Here is a 22,676-nt window from a genome sequence, read left to right on the forward strand (position 1 = left end):
GGTTTGTTACTGTTTTTGTGTTTAGGGTTTTTTAATGAGGGGAGCTATATTTTTAACTGGTTAAATTATGTTCACAACCCTAAAATTACATCAAATACTAAGTTTCAGATCCAGCTTTGTGCATTTGCAATTGCAGTAGATTTCATAAAGCATTAAGCAGCTAAACACAGTCAGTGGTAATTTAGTGAGATCTCCTTGCTGACACTGGGTTTCCTTTTGTTATAATTTACTTGCAGCTGTGTTGTTCAATTTTGGGAACTCAAGAATATGATGGAGAATTAGAACTTCCTGTTTCTGTCACAGTACATAATTATTGCTGTGGTTCTGATATAAATGAACTGAAAAGAACTTTCTCTTCAGTGTTGTGTGGTAGTAGGAATTAATTAAAAGCCAAAATACAATTAATGTATCTCTTTGGTGTAATTCATTTGTTCATAGTATTGTGGAAGTGTGTGTTTTTAATTAAGTTTATCTGACCAAGAATTCAAATGTTTCTGATCTACAGTAAAGCTTGGATTAAATTTCTAATTTAATTCCTAACAATATGGTTCATGAAACATCTACAGTTCATTTTGTTTTGCAAGACCAAGTATTTCATATTCAGGTTTAATGTTCTATTAGCTTTATAAGCTTTTGAATATACTTAATCATTAGAAAAGTTATCTTTTTAAAAGGAAAATAATCTTTTACATCCTGAGTAAAGGTAGGTTGAGTTGTTGATTAAGTGTTTTCAGCATGGTTGAGGTCTCCAATTTTGACCCTTAGCCCCCTTTATAGATTGATGTAAGGATTGTTTCTGCAATACACGTATCTTTTGTGTCATTATACAGACTTTGAGTTTGCCATATTGTAAGAACAGTTACTGACTATTCATTATGAATTTTAGGGTAATAGGGAAACTAACTAAAATTCAGTGGATGTTTTAACTTTATCATGCTAAAATGGAATGTTCTTTGATATTAAAAATATGGGTAGTGTAGTAAAGGTGAATTTCCTATTGCCGCAGAGCTGCTGATGTAATTGCTGACTAGGGTGACAGTGCTTAGTGAGAACATGAGATTTTGACAGAGAAGTGGCTCATAAACTGCAGTGCTCTTGGTACAACAAAATCAAGACTTCAGTCTCGCCATTTCTGCATGGTGGAAACCGTTGTGGATTCAAAGAGTGGAATTCACCCAAGAGCAGTGTTAAAGGTCTGCTGTAATCACCTTGAGGTTCCCTTTAGAGCCACTGGAGAAAACTAGGAGCATGTAGGCTGAGACTAATCTGACACCTTCCACCCCCATGTGTGGTGAGTTGCCCTCTGCAAGCACCCATTTCATTTTGCTGGCCACACAGGATGCCACGGGGTGGCCAGCATAGGTAGAGTGATGTGTGTTCCATTGGAGTCCACCCAGGAATGTGTGTGTGTAGGTGTATCACACCTCTATGTCTGTGGCAGTTTGCTTGCTTTCTTTACCCTGGTTTCTGACTTGGTGCAGTTGTGTCTGTGTTCTGTAACGAATACTATGCCCTTGTGTTGTGGATGTGAGCATCATCCATCTCTAGGTTTGCAGGTGCAGAAGGTTTCTGCTCAACACTATTTCCCTGTTAGAGGTTGTTGATCCTTTTGGTCTGCTGGGTTGTCTGCATGGTAACCATCTAACTGAAGTCAAGTAAAAAACTGGGATAGCAAAATCTTACAGTTTAAGCTCTTTAATCAAGCGCACTCAACTTTAACCCAAGTGAAGGTGAGCAGTTGCTGGCATTAGCAGTTCAGCTAGAGTATTTTTGGAAGCACCTTGGCAGAGGGGAGACAGTGTTGAGCAGTTGAAAACACACAGGTAGTCTTCTGGGCACAAAGGAGTTTGTGGTTGTGTGTCACATTACCACCTTGTGTAGGCAGAATTGTTTTGTGACTTTTTTTATTTGTGAAGTTTGGGTTTGTTTGTTTGTTTGTTTGCTTGTTTGTTGTGGTTTTTTTTTTGTGAACTCTTAAGTTCATATTCCCTTTCCTATGCAGGCGTAGCTGAACTCCTAGAAAACAGATTTATAGTGAATACCATCATGTCCACACTGTGGGTGGTATCACTTGGATGATGTTGGCATTTTTAAAATACAACTGTTAAGCATAATTAGGCTTTTAGGTTGCTGAAAAACTTTTCTTTCTGGATCTGTTGTGCCAGTTTGAATACTGAGCCCTACGAAGACAGGCTGAGAGAGCTGGGCTTTTTCAGTCTGGAGAAGAGAAGGCTCTGAGGGGACCTTAGAGCAGATTCCAGTAGCTAAAGGGACTGACAAGAAATCTGGGGAGGGACTTCTGACAAGGGCATGTAGGGATAGGACAAGGGGAAAAGCTTTTAAGCTGACTGAGGGGGCATCTAGATTAGGTATTAGGAAGAAGCTCTTTCCTGTGAGGGTGGTGAGGCCCTGGCATAGGTTGCCCAGAGAAACTATGGCGGCCCCATCCCTGGCAGTGTTCAAGGCCAGGCTGGACAGGGCTTGGAGCAACCTGGTCTAGTGGAAGGTGTCCCTGCTCATGGCAGTGGGTTTGGAACTGGCTGAGCTTTAAGGTTGCTTCCAACCCAGACAGTTCTGATTCTATCTGAGCAGCCATAGGTTACTGCCTACCCAGCTCTGTAAGCAGAAGGCATCATAGGAGCTTTTCCTTATCTGCTCAAGTCTAAGTGAGATGTTGGCTTATACTCATCTGGGCTAATGTGGCCATGCCTTACCTGGATTAATGAGGTCTTGCCTATGATCCTTCTGGCTTGAAATGGGTTAAGGGGTAACCCTTTCTTTTTTTTAAAGTCAGCACAGCTGTTAGCAAAATACCTATTTACAGTCTGAGATAAACATATGTTTTGAGGAGTTGTTGATTCCAGAGAAACTGTATTCTACACATTCTTGATGAAGACTATTTCATTTCAGGAAAAAAAAAACATGTTTTGCAAAGCTGTCTCATTTTTCAGAATGCTTATTATTCTGTATACCAGTATTCAAAGGCATAAATGTGTTTGGGCTTGCCCATGTGCGCAGTCACGCATGTGTGAATAGTTCCGACTGTTAGTATGCATAAGGTTATTCCATATCATCTGTACAATCCTACTGCCAAATGTAATTCTCAAGAAGGTAAACCTACACTTTTCGTCTTGTTTTACATCTCATCTTGGTATTCATTATTTCTTACTCTCGCAAATTTAGATTTAGGAAAACACATTATTCTTTAATTTAATGTGTAAAATTAAAATTAAGTTATTTATGATGGTTATCTCTTGCAGTCTTTACTCAGGGTTTTCAAAAATCTTCCTCAGATTTTAATGTGTGTGAGGAACTTCAGTGGGCTTTTTTCTTCACCAGCTTAACATTTTCCGCTTAATTTTGCTATATTTCTTGTGTCAGAGTTACGCAATGTCTCACCATGATGGGAACGATATAAATAGCGGTAATAATCCTTTACTTTAAAAGAGTTTGTTGATATACCATATGGATGTTTATTATTGCTTGTATATAATAATGTATTAAAATTTGATAGCACAGCATAACATGCAAACACTGGGGTGGAAAAGCTTAATGGGGTTTTAGAATGGTTTATTTGTGTCAAACGGGCAAGAAGGAGACACTTTGTTAATTACCATAGCTATTTTTATTTTCTTTTTTCCAGTGGTTTCTTTATATTCCCTTTGTTTCACACACTTTTTAAACCAGTTGTTACTGTGATTGTCAGTAGTTTAGACTCAAAAGTCAACTAAGGCCATCTGTTCTCTGAAAATGGTGATTTGAAGTATAAACGAGAGTGTTACCATCTCAAACCACTGTCGTCTTCCTTTGATGCAATAAAATTTAGGGATATAAATTGTTGTTGTTATGGTTGCTTGCTTTCGATTTGTATTACACTTTGTTTATAAACTCATTGTACTTAACTGTCAGTTGGAGGTTAATACTTGTTTTAGTGTATGTTTCAATGAAAACCTAAAAATTTCCCACCTTCCTCTTACTCAGTGAACTAATTGACTACCTAGGTTAACATAGAAATGCCTATGCCTGCATGTGCTTTGCTTTTCAGATTTTTTTTGTTGCTTGCCTTTTTCTTTTTTTTTTTTCTTTTTTTCTTTCCTTTTATGTTGCGAAGTTTTATACATCTATTTTCTCACCTGCCGTATCCTAGGGGGCTTGGAGTACCAATAATACAGTCAGCCCACCTTCCTGGTCCCCAGACATTTCAGAAGGTCGGGACATTTTTAAATCCAGACAGCTTCCTGGCAGTGCCATTTGGAGCATCAAAGTGGTAAATAATCTGAATTTATTTTCATATCCATTGCTATCTTTCTGCTGTAGAGACTAGTGATGAAATTCTGTATCTCACAACTGAATTTATCTTCCATTCTATTACTGTTTAAGGCCTTTAAAAGTTATTGAAACTCTGGAGCTTTCAGGCTGAAAAAATGTATGCTTTCCAGAGTGTACAGTATGATGGCATTGCCTAGATGCAAAGAATAGTTTGTATTGCCAATTTTTCATGTGTATGGAGTACTTCACTTTTTGTGGTTGGCTTTACATAGCTGTCAAAATGAATTACCTGAGAGGGAAAATGTCCTTAAGCCTGGCAGTAAGGTAAGCCAGGCATGGAAAGGAGCAGAGATCTGAAGGGTGGCTGTGGAGAAATCTTGAAGAGTGGATGCAAAGCATCATCGTTCTTAGCTTACGGGGGAATAAATAACAACTTTCCTACCTGATTAGGTGGACCAAAGCTCATATCCACAGTGATGTTTACCATTAAAAACACATAAACTAAGTGGAATTATTTTTAAATAAAGGCAAAAAACTAAATGATGACATTCTGACAGATAGCTGTAGCTTCCCAATGATTTATTTTCATCTCACTTTAACTCTCATCCTGATTTTATTTTAGTTTAACATTAGCTTAGCTTTTGCTGCTTTAAGCATTAATTTTCAGCTTAATATTCAGCATTAACATTGATATAAGTATGTGCTTATTCCTGTTCCTAGTTGTGTGAAAATAACAATACTGATGCCTAGTCTGAAACAGACAAAATAAGACATATGCCAGAAGAGTTTGCATTTTAAACACCTGATGCTTGTATGTCTGTGTGTCCATATGTATTAACTCCATATATATGTAAGGACAACATTTTTTTGTTTCACCTTAGCGCGTATAAATATTTAAGCCATCAGTAGCATCCTTCTTTTCATTTCCTAAAATAACATGGTGTAACATTATCTCGTTCTGTAAGAGTAAGTCAGTTTAATTTCTCTTTCCATTAATAGATGGATGTTAATAAAATTTTAACTTCGGGATGCTTGGATTTTCCCTTAATTATGGCCATAAACGTCTATATTTTCTTTAAAACTGGAGTTGGCATATTTGAAAAATACTGTTGCTAATATTGAACCCATAGTGCTGCTTTCCATCTAGGGAACTCCTGTCTCTGTCAGTAGACTATTCATGTCTGTTGGCGACACCATCCCCAGAGAGCTTTGTGGTTCCGTCAACACTATTTTATTGAGCAAATGTTTTGCCTTGGTATTAAAAGTAGTTTCCAGCAAATGTTTGGATCCAGACACTGTATCTAGAAACTCTGTGGATGGAGTCAGGCTGCATTAGGAGCCAAGGTTATTCACAAATTTGAAATGCAGTATATAATGTCATTGCTTATTTTGTAGTAGAAAAAATGCTTATTTGAGTATACACTGTAACTATCACCAGATACACAGATCAGAGTCTCTGAAAAATGTTGTAAAGATGTCTAGTATACCACCCAGAACTTGGGGACATTGTGAATGTGTTCTTTTTCTCTCTGGAGGTGATTAGAGATGCTTAGGGATCCCCTTTGTGTTTAGTTCATTTTGAAATTTAGAGGGGAAAAAAAGTTTTATAGTTATTATTATAAACGTACTTGCTTTTCCACGGTTAATTGTAGTGGAACATACTGTGAATACTCCAGAGCACACAACACTACAGCTGTCCATCTGCATCTAAAATAAGGGAAAAAAAGAAGGTGTCTAAGAATATATGTATATTTTGTAGCATAAACATTATGGGGAATGTTGGTCTGAGTGTAATTGGTATAATTAATATAAAAAGCTCTCAGTGTATCTAATGAATTAAGAGCTTTTGTGGAGCCAGTTCCTACTTCACTTTGGGAGCACGGTTGAGTTCTAATAAATTTCACTTTTTGTTTGATTATTCATAGCATAAGCAAAGCATCTATGGTTGCAAGTAATCAAATGTCCAGACCCTCTTCAGAAGTCCCATGTCTGAGCTGACTATTTGAAAGAAAAGCCAATCATAAAATAGAGGATATTTATTTTGGATACATCGCAACTGGGGGGGGGGGGGGGGAGGAAATGACAACACTTCCATATTTCCAGTTATTCCTGAGCAAAAAAATAAACATGTCTGATTTTGACTGCTTTCTTACTGGCAATAAAGGTGGTCACATTTATGTCATGTAAGTAGTTAAAGGTATTTCACAACAGTCTGTGCAGGGACTCAGTAACTAAGTGTTACTAGTGTGCTCATATTCACTTTAAATCATAGGGTGGATTTTTTTCTTACGCTTTTCCGTAGATGCGTTTAACAAGTTTAAATCCCCTATAACATAAGAACTTCAGGTTTCATTTATATTGTTATCTTATATTGAATAGGGCCGTGGATCAGGATTCCCAGGGAAGCGGCGGCCACGTGGTGCAGGTCTTTCGGGAAGAGGTGGCAGAGGCAGATCAAAACTGAAAAATGGAGTTGGGACTGTAGTCATTCCAGGGGTAAGCATGTTTATTTTTAAGTCATACTGCAGTCTGTTAATGTAACATAATTTTATTCAGCTATAATTCTTGTATTAAAATACTGTATAAAACCAAAGAGTGCTAAAAAGCATAAGTATTTGATAAAACCTGGCTGTTACTAAGTGTAATGAAGAACCTAGAGCACTGTAGCTTAATGGATCTGAAGCAATTCTATGCTGACCTTGCCATTTGGAGGGACACCTCTTGGGATTCTTTGAGTATTCCTTCTGTTTCCTGGGGTGGAAAACATGCTGGGTAAAGGCATGGAAGGCATTCTCAGTGGAAGAACACAAAGGGGAGAGAAAGACTTGTAACAGTAGCCGTAGCATGATCAAAGGTTCTCTGACTGATGGGACCAAAACTGAGCACCGGGGGAAGAATGCAAAAACAGAAGAAGCTTAGAGAAGGAGACACTTTATGAGTTTGTGGCGTGGGGACTTGCGGAACAGGAGGTGGTATCTTTGTCTTGGGCAGCCTGTGTTGGGCTTGCATCAATTTATTCACTTCTAAAAATTTTTGAAAACCATGTTAACCTTTGTACAGCTCATCAGCCTGTTGTTTTAAATTGCTGCCTGCTCGTTTCATTGCCTGTGCTCTTAGAGAAGAAGCAGTGGAGACTTGTTTTCTATTCACCTCCTCCCTCCATATCACTCAGTTTCTATAGATATCCGTAACTCTCCTTCTTTTCCTTCCACTCTTTCCTTGCTAGTCTGGAGAATCCCAGTACAAGGTTTTGCTTGTATGGAAGGTTTTCCATCTCTTTGATCGTCCCTATCAGCTGTTTTGTCACATTCATTTTTTTGTCTTTGAGAACTTTCCTCTGCCATTTTATAGCCCAGCAGTCAGCTTTATGAAGTTCTTGCGCAGTTCACAGTTGTCTTTTGGCTTTTACTACTATGAATATTTTAATACTTTTGTCGAGTTTGTCACTTCGCTCCTTGCTTGGTTTGTCGGATTGTACAAAAGTTTGTAGAACACCACGGCCTGTTAGCAGACATTCCCTGTCAGATTTCCACTAGTTCTGTTTTCCCACAGAGAAAATTAATAACTTACGTCACTCTTTATTTTGTGTCTTGCATCTATGTAGGGACCATTCCTCTAATTCTATGTCAGTTTACCTTTTTTCAAGTAGCATTGGTGAAGGACTTTGACTAAAGAATTTGGTAACAAAGTAAGTTAATGTGAGTTAGGTTTCGGCTTCCCCAGGCTTGTTGACTTCTTCAGTGAGCCCTGATAGATCATGATTCACCATAATTAAAGCTTCCTTGATTCTTTAATAAAAGATTATATCAGTGTGGCTGCAAGTTCTCTGTTGTGGTTAGTTGTCAGATATTCTTTAGGACAGTACACAGCTTCCCTCCAGAAACCTTTGAGAAAATGGTTTTGCTGTCTCCCATACAGCGCTGAAGTGATTCTGAGCAAGCCGTTGCTCACTTCAGTTGATAGTTAAACTGTTTCATACTTGAAGTCTTTTTAAAACTCTTAAATCTTACACAAGTCTTGGTTTGCTCCTCATAAGAAGAAAGATTTTGGTATGAAAAACCGTTTGAAATCTGGAGTGCAAAAAGTTCATAGGTTTTTTCCTCCTATGGACTTGATGTCTTTGAACATTCTGTTCAGTTTGATTATCAGTCAGCCCTGCAGATTTTGGAAGGCATCCTGTTCCTCATGTTCAAAAAAGGACTTATTTGTTTTTATGTCTTTAAAGTAATTCTCACCCTCTCTTTGTAGCCACTTTTTTGTCTTCATATACAATCTGAGTTTACACAGCACTGTGCTACTTTTTGCTTCCTGTATAATTTCTTGGAATACTCTGGTATTTGTGATCTTAGAAAGGAGCAAATGTCTCTGTTGTTGTTCCCTTTTAAAGCTTTGGATGGTCAAGATTCATAAGCAAATATGTAATTTTAAACATATAAGATGAATTCCACTCAGGCTAGTCTTAGGTACCTTAGTGAATTGGAGGCATTTATATCATTAGTTTGATGTTACAAAGCGCAAACTTGTGCTTCAAGAGAAGCTGAGTTTTCTAAAACACATTCTTAAAATTTTTTGTAACTGAACAAAGGATACTGAGTTAGGTAAATCGCTATAAAATCAAAATGAACATCACTCACCACAATTTCCTATAGAAATTTGAACCTTTTACCTGCGAAGTAAGTGGCAACTTCAGAGTTGCAGAGCAGAGATGCGGCTCTTCCATTTCCATTTTAAAGTGCAGTGGGGTAGTGTGTAAGGGTGGACAAAGGAGAGGAAGAGAATGTGTCTGTAAAACTGAAATGAATGATGATGCTTGTACTGATGTGAAAATGTGAATTAATGTAGTAATTTCTGGTGGTGGTAGGTTTTTTATGAAAGTTCATACTGTATGAATAAATACCTGCAAAGCTGGTATTCTTGGGTACTACTAAAAAGGTGAAATATTTAGAGAATGCTTCATCTTGTCTTCTGTCTCAGAATAAGTGATGTGCTTGCAGTTCATGTTCTGTGTTTTTTTTTAATAGGTCACAACTATGGATATTTCATCTAACAAAGATGAGGAAGAAAACTCGATGCATAATACAGTCGTCCTCTTCTCCAACAGTGACAAGTTCACTCTCCATCAGGTTAGGATAATAGTCACTATGTTTTCGTTTTGTTTCTCTGCTTTTAATTAGAAAACAGTAAATGAATGTCCTTTTTAGGAGTTTAAGTTGTACAGCAAGCTAGTTGGATTTTACAGTGTTTCCAGAATTTACTGTCTGGCATGTGTTGAAAGTCAGCTCTTCTCTCTTATTTCAGGATATGTGTGTGGTTTGTGGGAGTTTTGGCCAAGGTGCTGAGGGCAGGTTGCTTGCATGTTCTCAGTGTGGTCAGTGTTACCATCCATACTGTGTCAGTATTAAGGTGAGTTACATAAAAAAATTTCTTGGTTATACTGTTTTCATGTTGTACTTTAATAGCACTATGGTGCCTTTGGTTTTATGGTAATTAAGGAAGTCATTAACTTGTTAGATATTCATCAGCTAATGTGACCATTATTTATATGCAACTTGTGAAAGACTTTAATTAAATGTCATTTTATAGTATGCATTGACTCAAGAGAAATTAACCTTTTTGTAATTTTGCAACCATAAATAGCACTGATTATCCAGCAGTTGGTTAAAATAACAGTTTGAGATATAAGCTTAAAACCTAAATACAAGCAGAATTAAAAACAAGGGAAAAAATTACACTGCATCTTCATTTACTAGGGACATAAGGTTTAGTTGATTCAATTTGTCTGTTGGCTGTCAGAATTGACAGCAGTTGGAGTGGTTAATTAATACATTTTGCATTCATTAGCCTAAGAGAGAATGTGTGAAAATTAAATTTGAATGGTATGAGATGACTTAGCAAGCACATAATAAGCTATTTATTGCAATATATACAGTATACACTCTTTATCATGTGAGCACATCTATGCAAAAGATGGCTTTACTACCTAGCTAAAAAAAGCAGCCTTGCATTCTTCTTCATCCCTTCAGGACCAGTTACTCCCATAAAGAGTAAACTATCCTACACATAGAGCCAATGCAGTATATATTCTTTATCATGCTAGTTTATCCAAAGAAGTTGTCTTCTGGAACAGTATCAGATGTCATTAATTACAATTTCTTTCTCTTTAATCCGTTCCCATTTATTGAAGCTTCAGGAAGTCTAATTAGCAATTGCTAAACAGCTACTTGTGGTGTGGATAGTGTGCACAGAAGAGCATCCTGTGCTTCACTAGCCAAACCTTAATTTATACAACGATCACACTTCATAGAGTAGTTTTCAAATAATCTTCACCTTGCCATTTGCAGATTACTAAAGTGGTGCTTAGCAAAGGTTGGAGGTGCCTGGAGTGCACAGTGTGTGAAGCCTGTGGGAAAGCAACAGATCCAGGAAGACTGCTTCTCTGTGATGACTGCGACATCAGCTACCACACATACTGCTTAGATCCACCCCTGCAGACAGTTCCAAAGGGCGGCTGGAAGTGCAAATGGTGTGTTTGTGTCTGGGGTCAGAAATACTGACTGCTGGCCTCTTTTTTTCCTTTTGTCACTTTGTATTTGCATTGTCAATTAACTGTAATAATGTTTTAATTGTATTTAAGTCAGGTGTGTTAAAAAAAGCAAACAAAATACTTTTGAATTGTTTCATCCAGTTAGCAATGTAATAGACAAACTCTTATCTCTTAATACTGCTTCTTCATGCCAAAACCCAATTAAGAAGAGGAGGACAAAACTTTTCTTTTGACACTCTTAGCCAAAAATAAAATACCCCTTTTCCATTCATTGGAATGTTCATTTGAGTGCTTAGTTGGAAAAATGAATGGGTGCTTCACCAAATTTTTCTTAAAATAAAACCCTCTGAAAACCATTTGTTTTACTAGGGTGGAACACAGACATCTCACATAGTTAAGTCTCCATATATCAAAGTGAATGACAACTGGAAGCAGGAAGTCCTTTGACCTGTTGAGCTGTTACAAGCACCCGACTACCTAGTTTTGCAGGTTGAAGGGAATTCTTACTGAGGAACATTTTTAAAAGTATAAAAAATGTTGGTAATGTTCAAAATCCAAATAATACCATTTTCATTCAGTTCAAATAGTTTGATCTGAAACGAATCCTCCCTTCCCCTGTGGTTCATGATCTAAAACTTAATTACTCAATTCGAAGTAGGAGGGTTTTAAAGCCACAAAATAATCTTCCTATGCACTGAAAGTAATAGGTCATTTTGTCTGTTCTGCAGGTGCGTTTGGTGCAGACACTGTGGAGCAACTTCACCAGGTTTAAGATGTGAATGGCAAAATAATTACACACAGTGTGCTCCCTGCGCAAGTTTGTCTACCTGCCCAATCTGCTATCGCACTTACAGGGATGAAGAACTTATAATTCAGTGTAGACAATGTGATCGGTAAGGATTTCTAATATTGTACCGTTTTTTCCCGTGTAAGTCTTATTTTAATTTTTTTCCCCTAATGTGAAAGTGTAAAGATGGAGGGAATGGTCTTGTGGTAAAAACCACTGGATTGAATCTCAGAAGTCTTGTAATAGTTCATTCCAAGTTGTACCACAGACTTAAGTATACAACTCTGGGTGAATTAATTAATCATTCTGTGTTTCATCTTCCCCCTCTGTAAAATTACAACTAATTTACCTCACAGGATGATTGTTGTGAGGCTAAATCTAGATTACATTGTATCAAGTAAGTAGTTAAAATTATTGCAATATAGGGAGAAAATTATGATACTTAGACATGCTTCCCGGATGTCGTTTTATAAATAGTTCCTTCCTGTGAAGGGAAATAGATAACCTGGTACTGTATGTACAGTGTTTGATATACACCACATTAGGGGAATACTGTATATGGGTAACCCGATTCATCATTTCTCTCTGAAAAGAATTTAAACAAAATTAATATTTCACATTTACTTGGACCATATACTGATATTTTGGTCTCCTAAAACACCACATACTTCCTTTAAATTGTATTTTTTCCCCCACTTAATTTCTAGATGGATGCATGCAATCTGTCAGAACTTAAACACAGAGGAGGAAGTGGAAAACATAGCTGATATGGGTTTTGACTGTACCATTTGTAGGCCATACATACCAACAACGAACGGTAAGAAGACAATGGAAACCAATGGCAGGATTGCACACTGCAACAAATAGGTTTGGGAATGTGTTACAGTTTGTCGCTCTGGTGGAGATTTGGCTCATGGTGGAGGGAAGACTTTTCATGTTTCATTTAAGGGCCCCTCTGGAAGTGTCCTCAGCTCTTGCGCACCCTCTAGTGATTGGTTGCAAGGCCAAATAAAACGTAGCGGGGGATTCTGGGTAGATGTATTGAAGATAATTCGGGTAAACAACTAAAAGCCTTTGGTTCTGAAAGGGTAAAAGGCATCTAATTTTGTCAAGTGGAAAAAAGCCCAGTTCTCTAAAGAATCTGAAAATCAGTTCTAAGCAGAGAAACCTGTATTTTGATATTCAGAAGCTGTCTGAATCGGCAGTAGCTGTAACAACAGTCCATACAAACGTTTTTCCCCCTCCTTCCTCCCATTTTATTGATGCCACTTGCTCAGCTCTGCCGGTACTTAAGACCAGTACTTCCCTCCCTAGCTGCAGTCTTTAAAAGAATTCGCCATAATTTCCTCCATAGGAATTGCCACTTTCTTATTAGTTGAAATGTATAGTTCTTTCTGATGAACTTTGCTCTTCTGTGCTCATGCTATCAATGAATATATGTATATACACACCTTGTTAGTCTGTGTTACAGTTCTGTAGCAGTGGTACTTCAGGAGCTGAGGTTACTGCAGTTTTTAATCACAGCTATAGCATCTGGTTTTGTTGATACTGGTTATTGTGAGTGGCCTGCCGACACTTAGGTTGGTCTACATGATTTGTGGGTTTACTACAGGGGTGGTATTCCGGGTCTGTTTTCTCTGCATGTCATCTCATGGGATTTTCTTATTCAGACTGCTATTTTAATTGAACATTGACACCTATACCCGTTTTTTAGCGTCGTAGCATGTTAAAGTGTTCGCATTAACACTTTACTTTCATTACTCATGACAATATAAGGAGGAGGGTACAAGAACTAAGCAAATATTTCAGGGAATATTTGTATCTACCAAGAAGATGCCAGTAAGATTTGCTTTCCTGATCAGGATTGAAGATACTATAAGGCATGTGTTCAAGAGGTTTGCCAAGAAAAGTTCCTTAGAGTCCATTTACACTAGCTCATTGTCATACCAGCATGGCAGTAATTGGAACTTACTAACATGGCCTTGGAGTTTATGTGCTCCCTTGTCAACTACACATGGTTGTGGAACACTTCCAAGTATCCCACTTTTATCACTATTAAAAAAAACAATTTATGTATTTCTACAAGTTTCTTCATTTTTGAGATCGGCTTTCGCAAATTCAGAAAGAGGCTTTGTAAGTGGGAAAAAGAAGAAACTTGCAGATATAACACAGATTTCTGTTTACTTTGATAATAAGCTCTGAACTCTTAAAAAGGTCCAAGTAAGAAATATTCTCTCTTCCTTTCTCTTTCAAGCTGGCAGAGCTACCTTTTAGAGATAATTAAAGCTTGTAGAATGTGAGATGGAAAAATTTCGCAAGATGGTATCAGAGATGTTTCACTTCCAGGCATAATTGGTCCCTGAGCTAGTCCTTCCTGTGTTGTTTAGGTTTGTCTTCTGAAGAATATGAACCAGTCCTACAATACTTGTTAGGGAGCTCCCAAGCTTTCTTTTCAGGGTTTTTCTTTTTTCCACCTTTTTTTATGACAAGTTTCTCTGCTTATTCTTTCATGTTTTGACTCTGTATATATTATGCCTCTTTAACGTGTACGTTTGAACAGTTGCATGTGTGGATGTCATTTGGTGCATGTTCACAGAAATACTTGCATGTACTTTTATGTGAAATATTTCAGTCTTTTCGTTAATTCTTCTACAACTCCTTTGAGAATTTTCTGTATTCTTTGTTTCAAAGTGAAAGCAATCAGCATTTGATAAACTTAGAGAAACTAAACAAATGTTAGTTAACAGTAGAAAACTGTTAAAATGCACCATGTTGTGGGATTCTTACTGGGAGAGTTCTTGCTCTTTCCATTGGATATATCACAGATGTGTTGCAAGTATTATTACAAGCTTTTTAACTGCTTTATTTCTAGAAAAAGCAAGAGCCCCTTACCCTAGTAAGCTACCAAATGTTGCAGGTGTACTGTTGGTAAAGAGTAAATTTTCCTAGTGTGTAGGCATTGAGAAAGAGCTTCCATTTTTCTTGCTTCAGAAAATGGAAATTTTTACATTCGTAAGAGCTCTTCCCTATCTCATCATGTCTGATAATCTTACAAAGTTATCTTCTTCACGAAACGGAAATAAAAGATAAATAGGTGTGTTTTTTTCTTCTTGAATATACATAATATCAAAAGTCATAATGTGGTAAGATTTGCTCCAAAGTAATATACCATAAAACCTTCATTACTAGATTATTTTGAAATAATCAACTCTGCTCAGCGTTTCATCAGGTTCCTTTTACTCTGGTCTCAAGCTATAACGTATGTTCCCCAGCATATTTGCTGTGCCTATTTAAATTTATTTCTAATTTAGATTGCTTGAGTAGTATTGTGGCTGGGTACGAGCAGCTGCTCAGTGTAGCAGCAGCTTTTTCTCTGTGTTGTAATTCCTGCACGTTCAGAAAAGGTGTATCTCTCATCTACAAGCAACTACTCCTAAACAAGCAATTCTCCACCATATACCCATCACTTCTGCTTTTCTGTCTTTTGCCCTTGTATGTCATATGCCCCATCTGCAGTTTTCATTCCTTCCTTGCTTACTTCCATCCTCTCTCCCTCCACATACTCCAGCATCCTCCTCTGTCAGTGTTGTTTCTTTTTCTCAGCAGGAAGCAAAGGGACCATCTCTGCCCGGTTTTCTTTAGTTACAGTTGATCTGGTAACAGTTTCTGGTACCTGCCTGTGTGCCTGCATTCCTCTTGTGGCTCATGTAAGCATGCCCTCAGAGGCAGTGAGGACTTCATATCACTTACTACTTCAGAGACGCTCAGTAGTGCTAGTGGTACACATATTATGGCTGGGAGCCTCAGTTGTACAACTTTTATGAATTAAATTTTTTTTCATTCTGAAACTTAATTCAATGTAGTTTACAAATAAAGAATACAAAAGTGGCATAACACGATATTTTAAAGAATTTAACTTTTGATTTTGTTTTATTATTTGACACATTTATTTTGTCAGCTCCCACATTGTTGTAAGTTACTGTATCTACAAAGAAATCCCTGGGTCATGCATACAGTTATGCAGTCATTGAATAGTGCTCTGTTATTGTAGTATTTTTACATAAACCATTTCATTCTGTCCCTTAATGCTGATTTAATTTCTTCCTAGAATTGTTCTTTTCTATTACAGCCTTACAATTGGCAGTCCCCTTTCTTTTTTGAAACGATGATTCTTCTCATCGTATTGTATTCTGTGCAGTTTGTTTTGAGCTGAGGCTACTGAATGTTGTGCAATATTCAGCATGTTTAAACCCTTTTGCAAATAAGCATAATAATTTTAGTTAACTTTCAGCTTAGTGCCTGAGAAAGCACTCTTTTTTGTTTGCTGCTTTTTGTTCCCCCTTGAACTGTCTTTCTCTAACAGTACTGTATTTCTCTGTTACTCATTTTATTGATTTTAATCCCTAGTCTGCGCTCTACTTAGCTCCTTTTCTGGAAGTCTGTTTGATATTGTCTTCAAATACTGTTTGTTTTGTGCAGCATTTGTGAGTTGGTCTCTTAAGGCCTCACCTCTGTCACTGTCAGCTTGTTTATTTGACTATTTCAACTCTATTCCATCTCCAAAGCTAAAATTGTTCACAATCTGACCTGGACCAGAAGAACACTCCCTGTTGTTTGACTTCAAAATCAGGATTTCAAATTCCCTTTCACAGCGGTCTTTCTAAATTTTTTGTTTACCTTAGGTTCCAGTTCCATAATTGCTATCTCTGCCTTAAAACATCTTATAACCAATTAAATGAACAGATGATGTCTTATTCCACTTTGAGTATTTCTTACAGTCTGCCTTTTTTCTGTTGTTTCAGTTCAGTGCTGCTGAGTATCTTCCATGCTGCAGCTTGTCCCATATTTTTTGTTTCCTTCCAACTTAGTGCTTCTTTCAAAATCTAATTTCCAGTTTTATTTTCTTCCTTGTCTATTCCTTCCACTCTTGTGTATCAGTTTTTCAGTAATTCTCATGGGCTACTTTCATTTAGTTGTTGCATGGAATCTTGGTTTTCTGTAGGTTATATCATACACTTTAGTTACACTTTACATAAAACTTTTAAGGGACTATATTTTTTGAAGACAGACTTTTACTGTCCTTATTTCTGTTTATATGCTTAGAATGCATCATACCCATTATTGTATTTAGCAAAGAATTTAAGTGTTACTTTGAAATTTTTGAGCTTATCCTAGTCTTGCCCCTTACTCTGTACTGTGTGTGAGATGGTCAGCAGCAGTATGCATGTGGTGGTCTGATATGTCAAAGAAGCCTTAAACCTCCGACATGTGCTTTGCCTCAGTGGTCTCATCTTGTGTACAGATGCAAAATAAATACTCCAGATATTTTTCTGAGTCTTAAATTCACCATAGATAAGATTTCTAGGAAGAAAAAAAAAGAAAAATCTGTAGATAAGCTTGCCTAGTAGTGCTAACTGTGCCAAACTAACAGGTTTTCTGATGCTACTTCTCAGTGTTTGTGAGATAGAAGCTTCTAATTTTCACTTTACTTACTCTGTCTACATAATCTCTGTAAAGTCACTACTAACATTAAAAGTCTAGTCTGCACATCACAGGTTAGTGAAGCGTGATTACGGTTACTGTAATTAAGGCAGATGGGAAGAACGTTTCTACCCACAGCAACAGTAGTGTAATTTTATAGGACATTTTGATCATTTTTTGTTCAGTCTCACTCTTGCAGTGCTTCCCTGAAGCTGTAGTTTTTTAAATTGAGTTTCTGCTGTTCCATGTATTGATATTCTTTTCTTGAATAAGAATTACCCTGTCTAACTTCAACAAATCATACATCATCTGTTCTCAGATGTATCACCCATCTCATGTGTTGTATAAGAAACACAACAGCATAGACATAGCTAGAATATTGTGTATGAAGCTGTTGGAGGGTGCCTGCCCCTCCTTGGGGGAATCAGCAGTTGATATACAATTTACAAATCCCTCCCATTTTTTAATACTTAGGTGAGCAAAACCTGGACATCATTACTGTAGAGGTTACTTTCCAATCCAGTAGATCCAGTGTATTCATTTGCCAGTAGAAGGAGATCATTTACCATTGAGTTCAGTGCCATTCCAGTGCCATTCTTGGCTCTAGGCAGTTGGAGAACTTCAGTTTCTATCAGGCTTGTTTTGAAGTCACAGCTTCTGTGACACCAAAAAGCACTTTATTTTAAAGGTGCTAGTAAATGTGAACAGCAGTATAGATTAGGGAGTTCAGTGGAACTGTTTGAAGGAAAATTAACTTCAGTTTAAAATCAGTTTCAGTTTAAATCAAGTCACCATTTTTAAAAGTTGAAATTATTTTCCTTATTTTTTTCAGTGCCTTCTTTGGACTGTTGTGATTCATCAGGTGGAGCTCAGATTATTTCAAAATCAAAAGAACTAGGTAAAGAATGTAAATGCTTAACTTTTGATCATTTAGCGTATTTCAAGGGTATATTTTTACATGAGACAAAAAATCCTTTTTCTGTGATTTTATAACACACAGCATTAACTATCCTTCAGTTACTGCTGCATGCTTTTCGTTTTTTTCCCTCATTCTCTCTTCTTTCCTCTCTTTTGCCTGCCATACTGCACTGTAATAATTACTTTTAATTATGCTTTGATTCTGCAGACTTACCTTAATACTAGCAAACTTGCCTTAATATTAGCAGTGATGACACAGTGGGGCTGAGTCAAGCATGTACACAAATGCTTACAGGCACAAGCTGTAGGAGGGCAAAGCTTTTCTGTACCTGTCTGGTTTGTGCTAGCAATTTATAATCTTGACGAGCCTGGTCAGAAGTCACTTTTCATAATGAATAGGACCCAACAGCTTCCATCATGTCAGGACATCTTCCATAATGTTGGAATTTTTTTCCATTTGGCACCACACAAATGTACTTCTGAGAGAAGGTTCTCCCCTCAGATCTTTCACTTAAAAAAGAGGATGTGATTTTTATTTATTTATTTATTTTTATTTATTTATTTTTTTTTTAAAGCAAACACTCCTTCCAACATAAGAAAACAGTAATCCGGGAAGAATTGTGTTCAGAACCAGCTGTGTTTTGAGGTGTTAAATATTGCATAAGAAAATATTTCTGGTTAAAGAAAACAAATGTTGTGATGTTTATATGTTTTCAAAAACTGCATTACCAAATCAGTATTTAATTGGCTCCGAAGAGCAGAGGCATCATTTCAGCCTCTTCATTACTGGGTAATTCCCTGAAAGTTCCCAAACCTCCACTTGCAGGGTGGCAGCACAGGTGACATCGCCCTTCTACATGGTGAATTAAGGAATGCTAGAGTTTATCGGCAGACTCAGTTGTCATGTAGCAGCTTGGGGAGGAAGCAGTCTTGCAGGTCTTGGGAAACTCAGATTCTACCCATGATTTCCAGTTGGATCTTGAGCAGCTCACTTGATATAACTTGTTTTTTGTCTGCCTGTAAAATAGGGCTAATAACTTGCCTGAGTTACCAAGAGTTCTGGGAGGGTTAAGGTCATTAATAAGATGAAGGTAAAGTGCTGAGATGAGGGCCTTGGCTGATAAGCAGCAGGGACCCAAAGTAAGACTTGCACAGTTTTCTGTGAGTGCCAGGGATACATAAATACCTTGCAAGGCACCAGTTTCCAATAATCAAAGTGTTCTTTCTAGTGAGTCCTTGATCTAAGCTGTTTTGTAGCAATATAATGGATTGTTGCTGGATTTGACACCAGGCTCTAAATTATAAAGCTGTAAGTGTAATGTGTAAGACAGTATCAGATATCTCTTGTTTTATTTCACTCATTAATCACCTCCATAGATGTGGATTATTAACTCTTAAAAGTTACTATTCCTAAAAATCTAAGACTTGTAAATTAAAGAGTTTTATATTGCTGTTATGATTCATTCAACTTTATAGACCCACCGAAGACATACACCCAGGATGGAGTCTGCTTGACAGAGTCCGGCATGTCTCAGTTACAGAGCCTAACTGTTACAGTACCAAGAAGAAAACGGACGAAACCAAAGCTTAAACTGAAGATTATAAATCAGAACAGTGTGGCTGTGCTTCAGACCCCCCCAGATGCCCAGTCAGAACACTCAAGAGATGGGGAGATGGATGACAGTAGAGGTAGCAGTCTACTTTTGGCATGTCTTGTATCTTGGGGTATTGCAGTACATGTGTGTATTGCAAATGTCCCTGGGAGATGTTATTATACTGATACTTGTATGTTCTGTACAGAATGCCTTATGGTAATTACTTGAACAATAGTAATGAGTCGTTGTTGTCCATTTGTTGATCTGTTTATGGGTCATCCATCTCAGAGGAAACTCATCTTTCCACAGCTGGCAACACTGGAAAAACGAGTTGCCTTTTTGTCCAGTCCTTGCGTTACTTGTGCACTCATTGAGTACAAGTGTATTTTGAGACTCAAATTTAGGGCAGATGCTGTTTCAAAGTCATAATGTTGACTCAGCAAAGCAGCCTCTGAATCACTGTAAAGCTGGTGTTTAAAGCAAAGGGGAAACTGGAGAGAAAAGCTTTTTGACCCTGTGTTTCTTTTCTCTGGAAGAGTTAAGGTGGACTGACCTATGAGTCCAAGTGAAAAAAGTAATTTTCTTGTATTTCTGTAGAGGAAATGAACATTTTGTTTGTCCTCATCTCCAGAGTAGAATTAAAACAGAATTTGAGTTTTGAAGTTTTGGGTGTTGTTCTGATTCAAGTAGGCAATGCTGTATGTAGGGTCCATACGGAAGGGTTTCAGATTCCAGGATGGGATATCCATGTAGTACGGAGGGAGAGGAAGATTAAACAGTGTTTTTGAGGCCTCCAGGGCTGATGAGAGACAAAGGGATCTGGGCTAATGCTTGCCTACCCAAACACGTCTGTGCATGAAGCCCTTGGGAGAGCTTCTTCTGACGCAGGCCTAGACATGAAGCAAAGATTCATGTGTCCAAGGGCTGCTAGTACTTGTCTTACCTGCTTCCCTCACAGCTGAGGAAGTACAGCAGCCCCAGCCAGAGGAGACCAAAGGTGCGAGATGAGAGTGGGAAAAGCACATACAAGCAACCAGCCCTGCTCTTCAAATCCTCACTCTTCAACACTAGAAACAGCAGCCAGCATACTATTCTTCTGTCCTCTTTGCCCTGCTCTGGCTGTACATCCTGATAAGTGTTGGTAGAATAGGTGTTAATCTGTGGCCTGGGGAAAGGTTTACTTAAATAGCAGGTGTGAGAGTCATTACATTAGCCATGCAGGTGTCTGTTAGAAGAAAAACAGAGGAATACAGGCACCCCACAATCTAAACTGCTTTCTGTTGCCTCATTGTTAATCAGATTAAATTTCATAAGAAGCTTTTTTTAGATACGGAAAGTGTACTTGACATAACTGGGTAGTTTAACCATCAGTGCAGTTTCAGTGTTAACTTGTTGATACAAGTATTGTTCCCTTGTTGGATTAGCACATTCTTACTGTCTGCTGTTGACTAGAGGTATATTTTTTTATAACGGCTTCCCTTCATTTGTTTATTACCTTTGAAACAGTTAACTAGGTACTTTTCTTTCATCTTCAGTACTCACAGGGTTTGGTACATTAGTATTACACTGACTTTTAGACTTCATCTCATACTTTCATGAGATGAAGCATCATCAACAACCATCAGGTGGGTTGGTGAAAGCAAAAAAACATTTGATTGTGTTTGAAGGCATCACTTCCCTTGTTCTTTGTAGTGGTTAATCATCCCTACTTTTACAAACATTCTTGTTTTCTATATAACTTTGTCTAACTTCGGTACCTGCTCTTTGGCTTTTATAGGTATCCCTTTTCAATTAGGTAACAAGATAAATGTTATAGCAGAGTATGAAAAAGAGAGCCAAAGCTTCCAGTGACTTTAATTTCAGTTCTGATCACCTTTTGTTGCCTTTTTGAGAGTCATAACATGTTCATATATGTCACAGTAACAGTGCAGCATGTATGTGGTAGATTGGCTGGATTTCCAGTGAGCTCTACATGTGCTCCACAGAGTGGATCGGTGCCTGTTCTCTGAATGACTGAAATTTTTGTATGAGCATCAGGATGAATAAAGCTGCACCACGGCTTTGGTTGGAGCAACATAGTGTAGTAATTCCAGGCAAACAGGAGTAACCCTTACTTAGTCTCTGAAGTTCCAGGTGGAAAAAAAGGCTGTATCTGAGAAAATTGAGCTTGTGGTGATTTTGTTACCATCTCATCTATAGGCTTTTTCATCAAGTGTTCCACAATTTGAAGTCCACTTGAAAGTTCATCTTGCTTGACAGTTTCAGCTTTGGTAGACTTAATGTAGCTCTACTGCTAGTATTTGTAGAGCTATGCATTATAAGTAAATGGGAAGGACCACTGTGGGATTGAGCATTTGGTATACTGTTTTGTATAGCAGGACACATTAGCACTTAAGCAGATTTCTCTTCTGCCAGAAGTGGACATGTTGTGAAGAGGGCTCACTCATGCTCTTAAGGGGAGGGAGGAATTGGCTGTGGTGGTCACTGGGGCCTGCCTTGGCCAAACCTCCAGCTTTGCTGGTAGAATGCAGAGAATTCTTCATCGGTGGGAAAGTCTAGTCTGTGCTCCTGCCTGTGGAAGAGCAAAGTTTTCAATTCTGGCACACCAGAAGTGCTAGGAAATAGTTCAGCTCTGTCTAACACTATTTCTCCCTCTTACAACTGTGTGTGGATTTAGTCCATGTAGGAATATACACCTAAATCCAAAGCAGGGAATCTGTATATTTAACATATCAAGATGAAAGTTCTTTATTGTATTGACATTTTGGGGATCTCAGAAACAGAATTAACTCCCTCTGTCTTCAACACCAAAGGCTTTTTAATGCCATTGTACTTTACATCTGCTTCTGCCCTGCTTTCACACAGAATATAAACTCTAACTCAAAATTACAGTCTTCATCTTCAAGGCTGAGTAATTGCTTTGGGCTGAATTTTCTATTATGTAAGTCAAGTTCCTCTTCATAGATAAGTCTGCTTTCAGTCAGTCACACAGCTTCAAGTCAAGAACCCTCTAAACTAAAAGTCATTAAACATTGCCTTCCAAGTGCAGGCTGCAGACAAATCTGTCTTCTCATTAAAAAAA

General features: G+C 37.7%; 1 protein-coding gene across 21 annotated transcripts in view; it reads left to right on the forward strand.

Annotated features, from left to right (window-relative positions):
- The window catches only part of KMT2C (lysine methyltransferase 2C), a 194,080-nt gene that overhangs the window by 117,502 nt on the left and 53,902 nt on the right, over positions 1–22,676 (forward strand). For 15 of the 21 annotated variants that reach the window (XM_057416496.1, XM_057416502.1, XM_057416497.1 and 12 more), the window contains 9 exons: positions 4,148–4,267; positions 6,649–6,765; positions 9,291–9,392; positions 9,568–9,672; positions 10,611–10,792; positions 11,542–11,706; positions 12,308–12,417; positions 17,914–17,979; positions 19,476–19,688. In XM_057416496.1, coding sequence (XP_057272479.1) covers positions 4,148–4,267; positions 6,649–6,765; positions 9,291–9,392; positions 9,568–9,672; positions 10,611–10,792; positions 11,542–11,706; positions 12,308–12,417; positions 17,914–17,979; positions 19,476–19,688 — 1,180 coding nt within the window. The remainder of the gene's footprint in view (positions 1–4,147; positions 4,268–6,648; positions 6,766–9,290; positions 9,393–9,567; positions 9,673–10,610; positions 10,793–11,541; positions 11,707–12,307; positions 12,418–17,913; positions 17,980–19,475; positions 19,689–22,676) is intronic. The other 6 variants (XM_057416510.1, XM_057416513.1, XM_057416514.1 and 3 more) reach the window with 4 other exon arrangements.

This window comes from Pezoporus wallicus, unplaced genomic scaffold (assembly GCF_028554395.1).
Source record: "Pezoporus wallicus isolate ANWC-B61680 ecotype Strahan unplaced genomic scaffold, APGP_CSIRO_Pwel_v1 contig_3847, whole genome shotgun sequence".
Classification (NCBI taxonomy): domain Eukaryota; kingdom Metazoa; phylum Chordata; class Aves; order Psittaciformes; family Psittacidae; genus Pezoporus; species Pezoporus wallicus.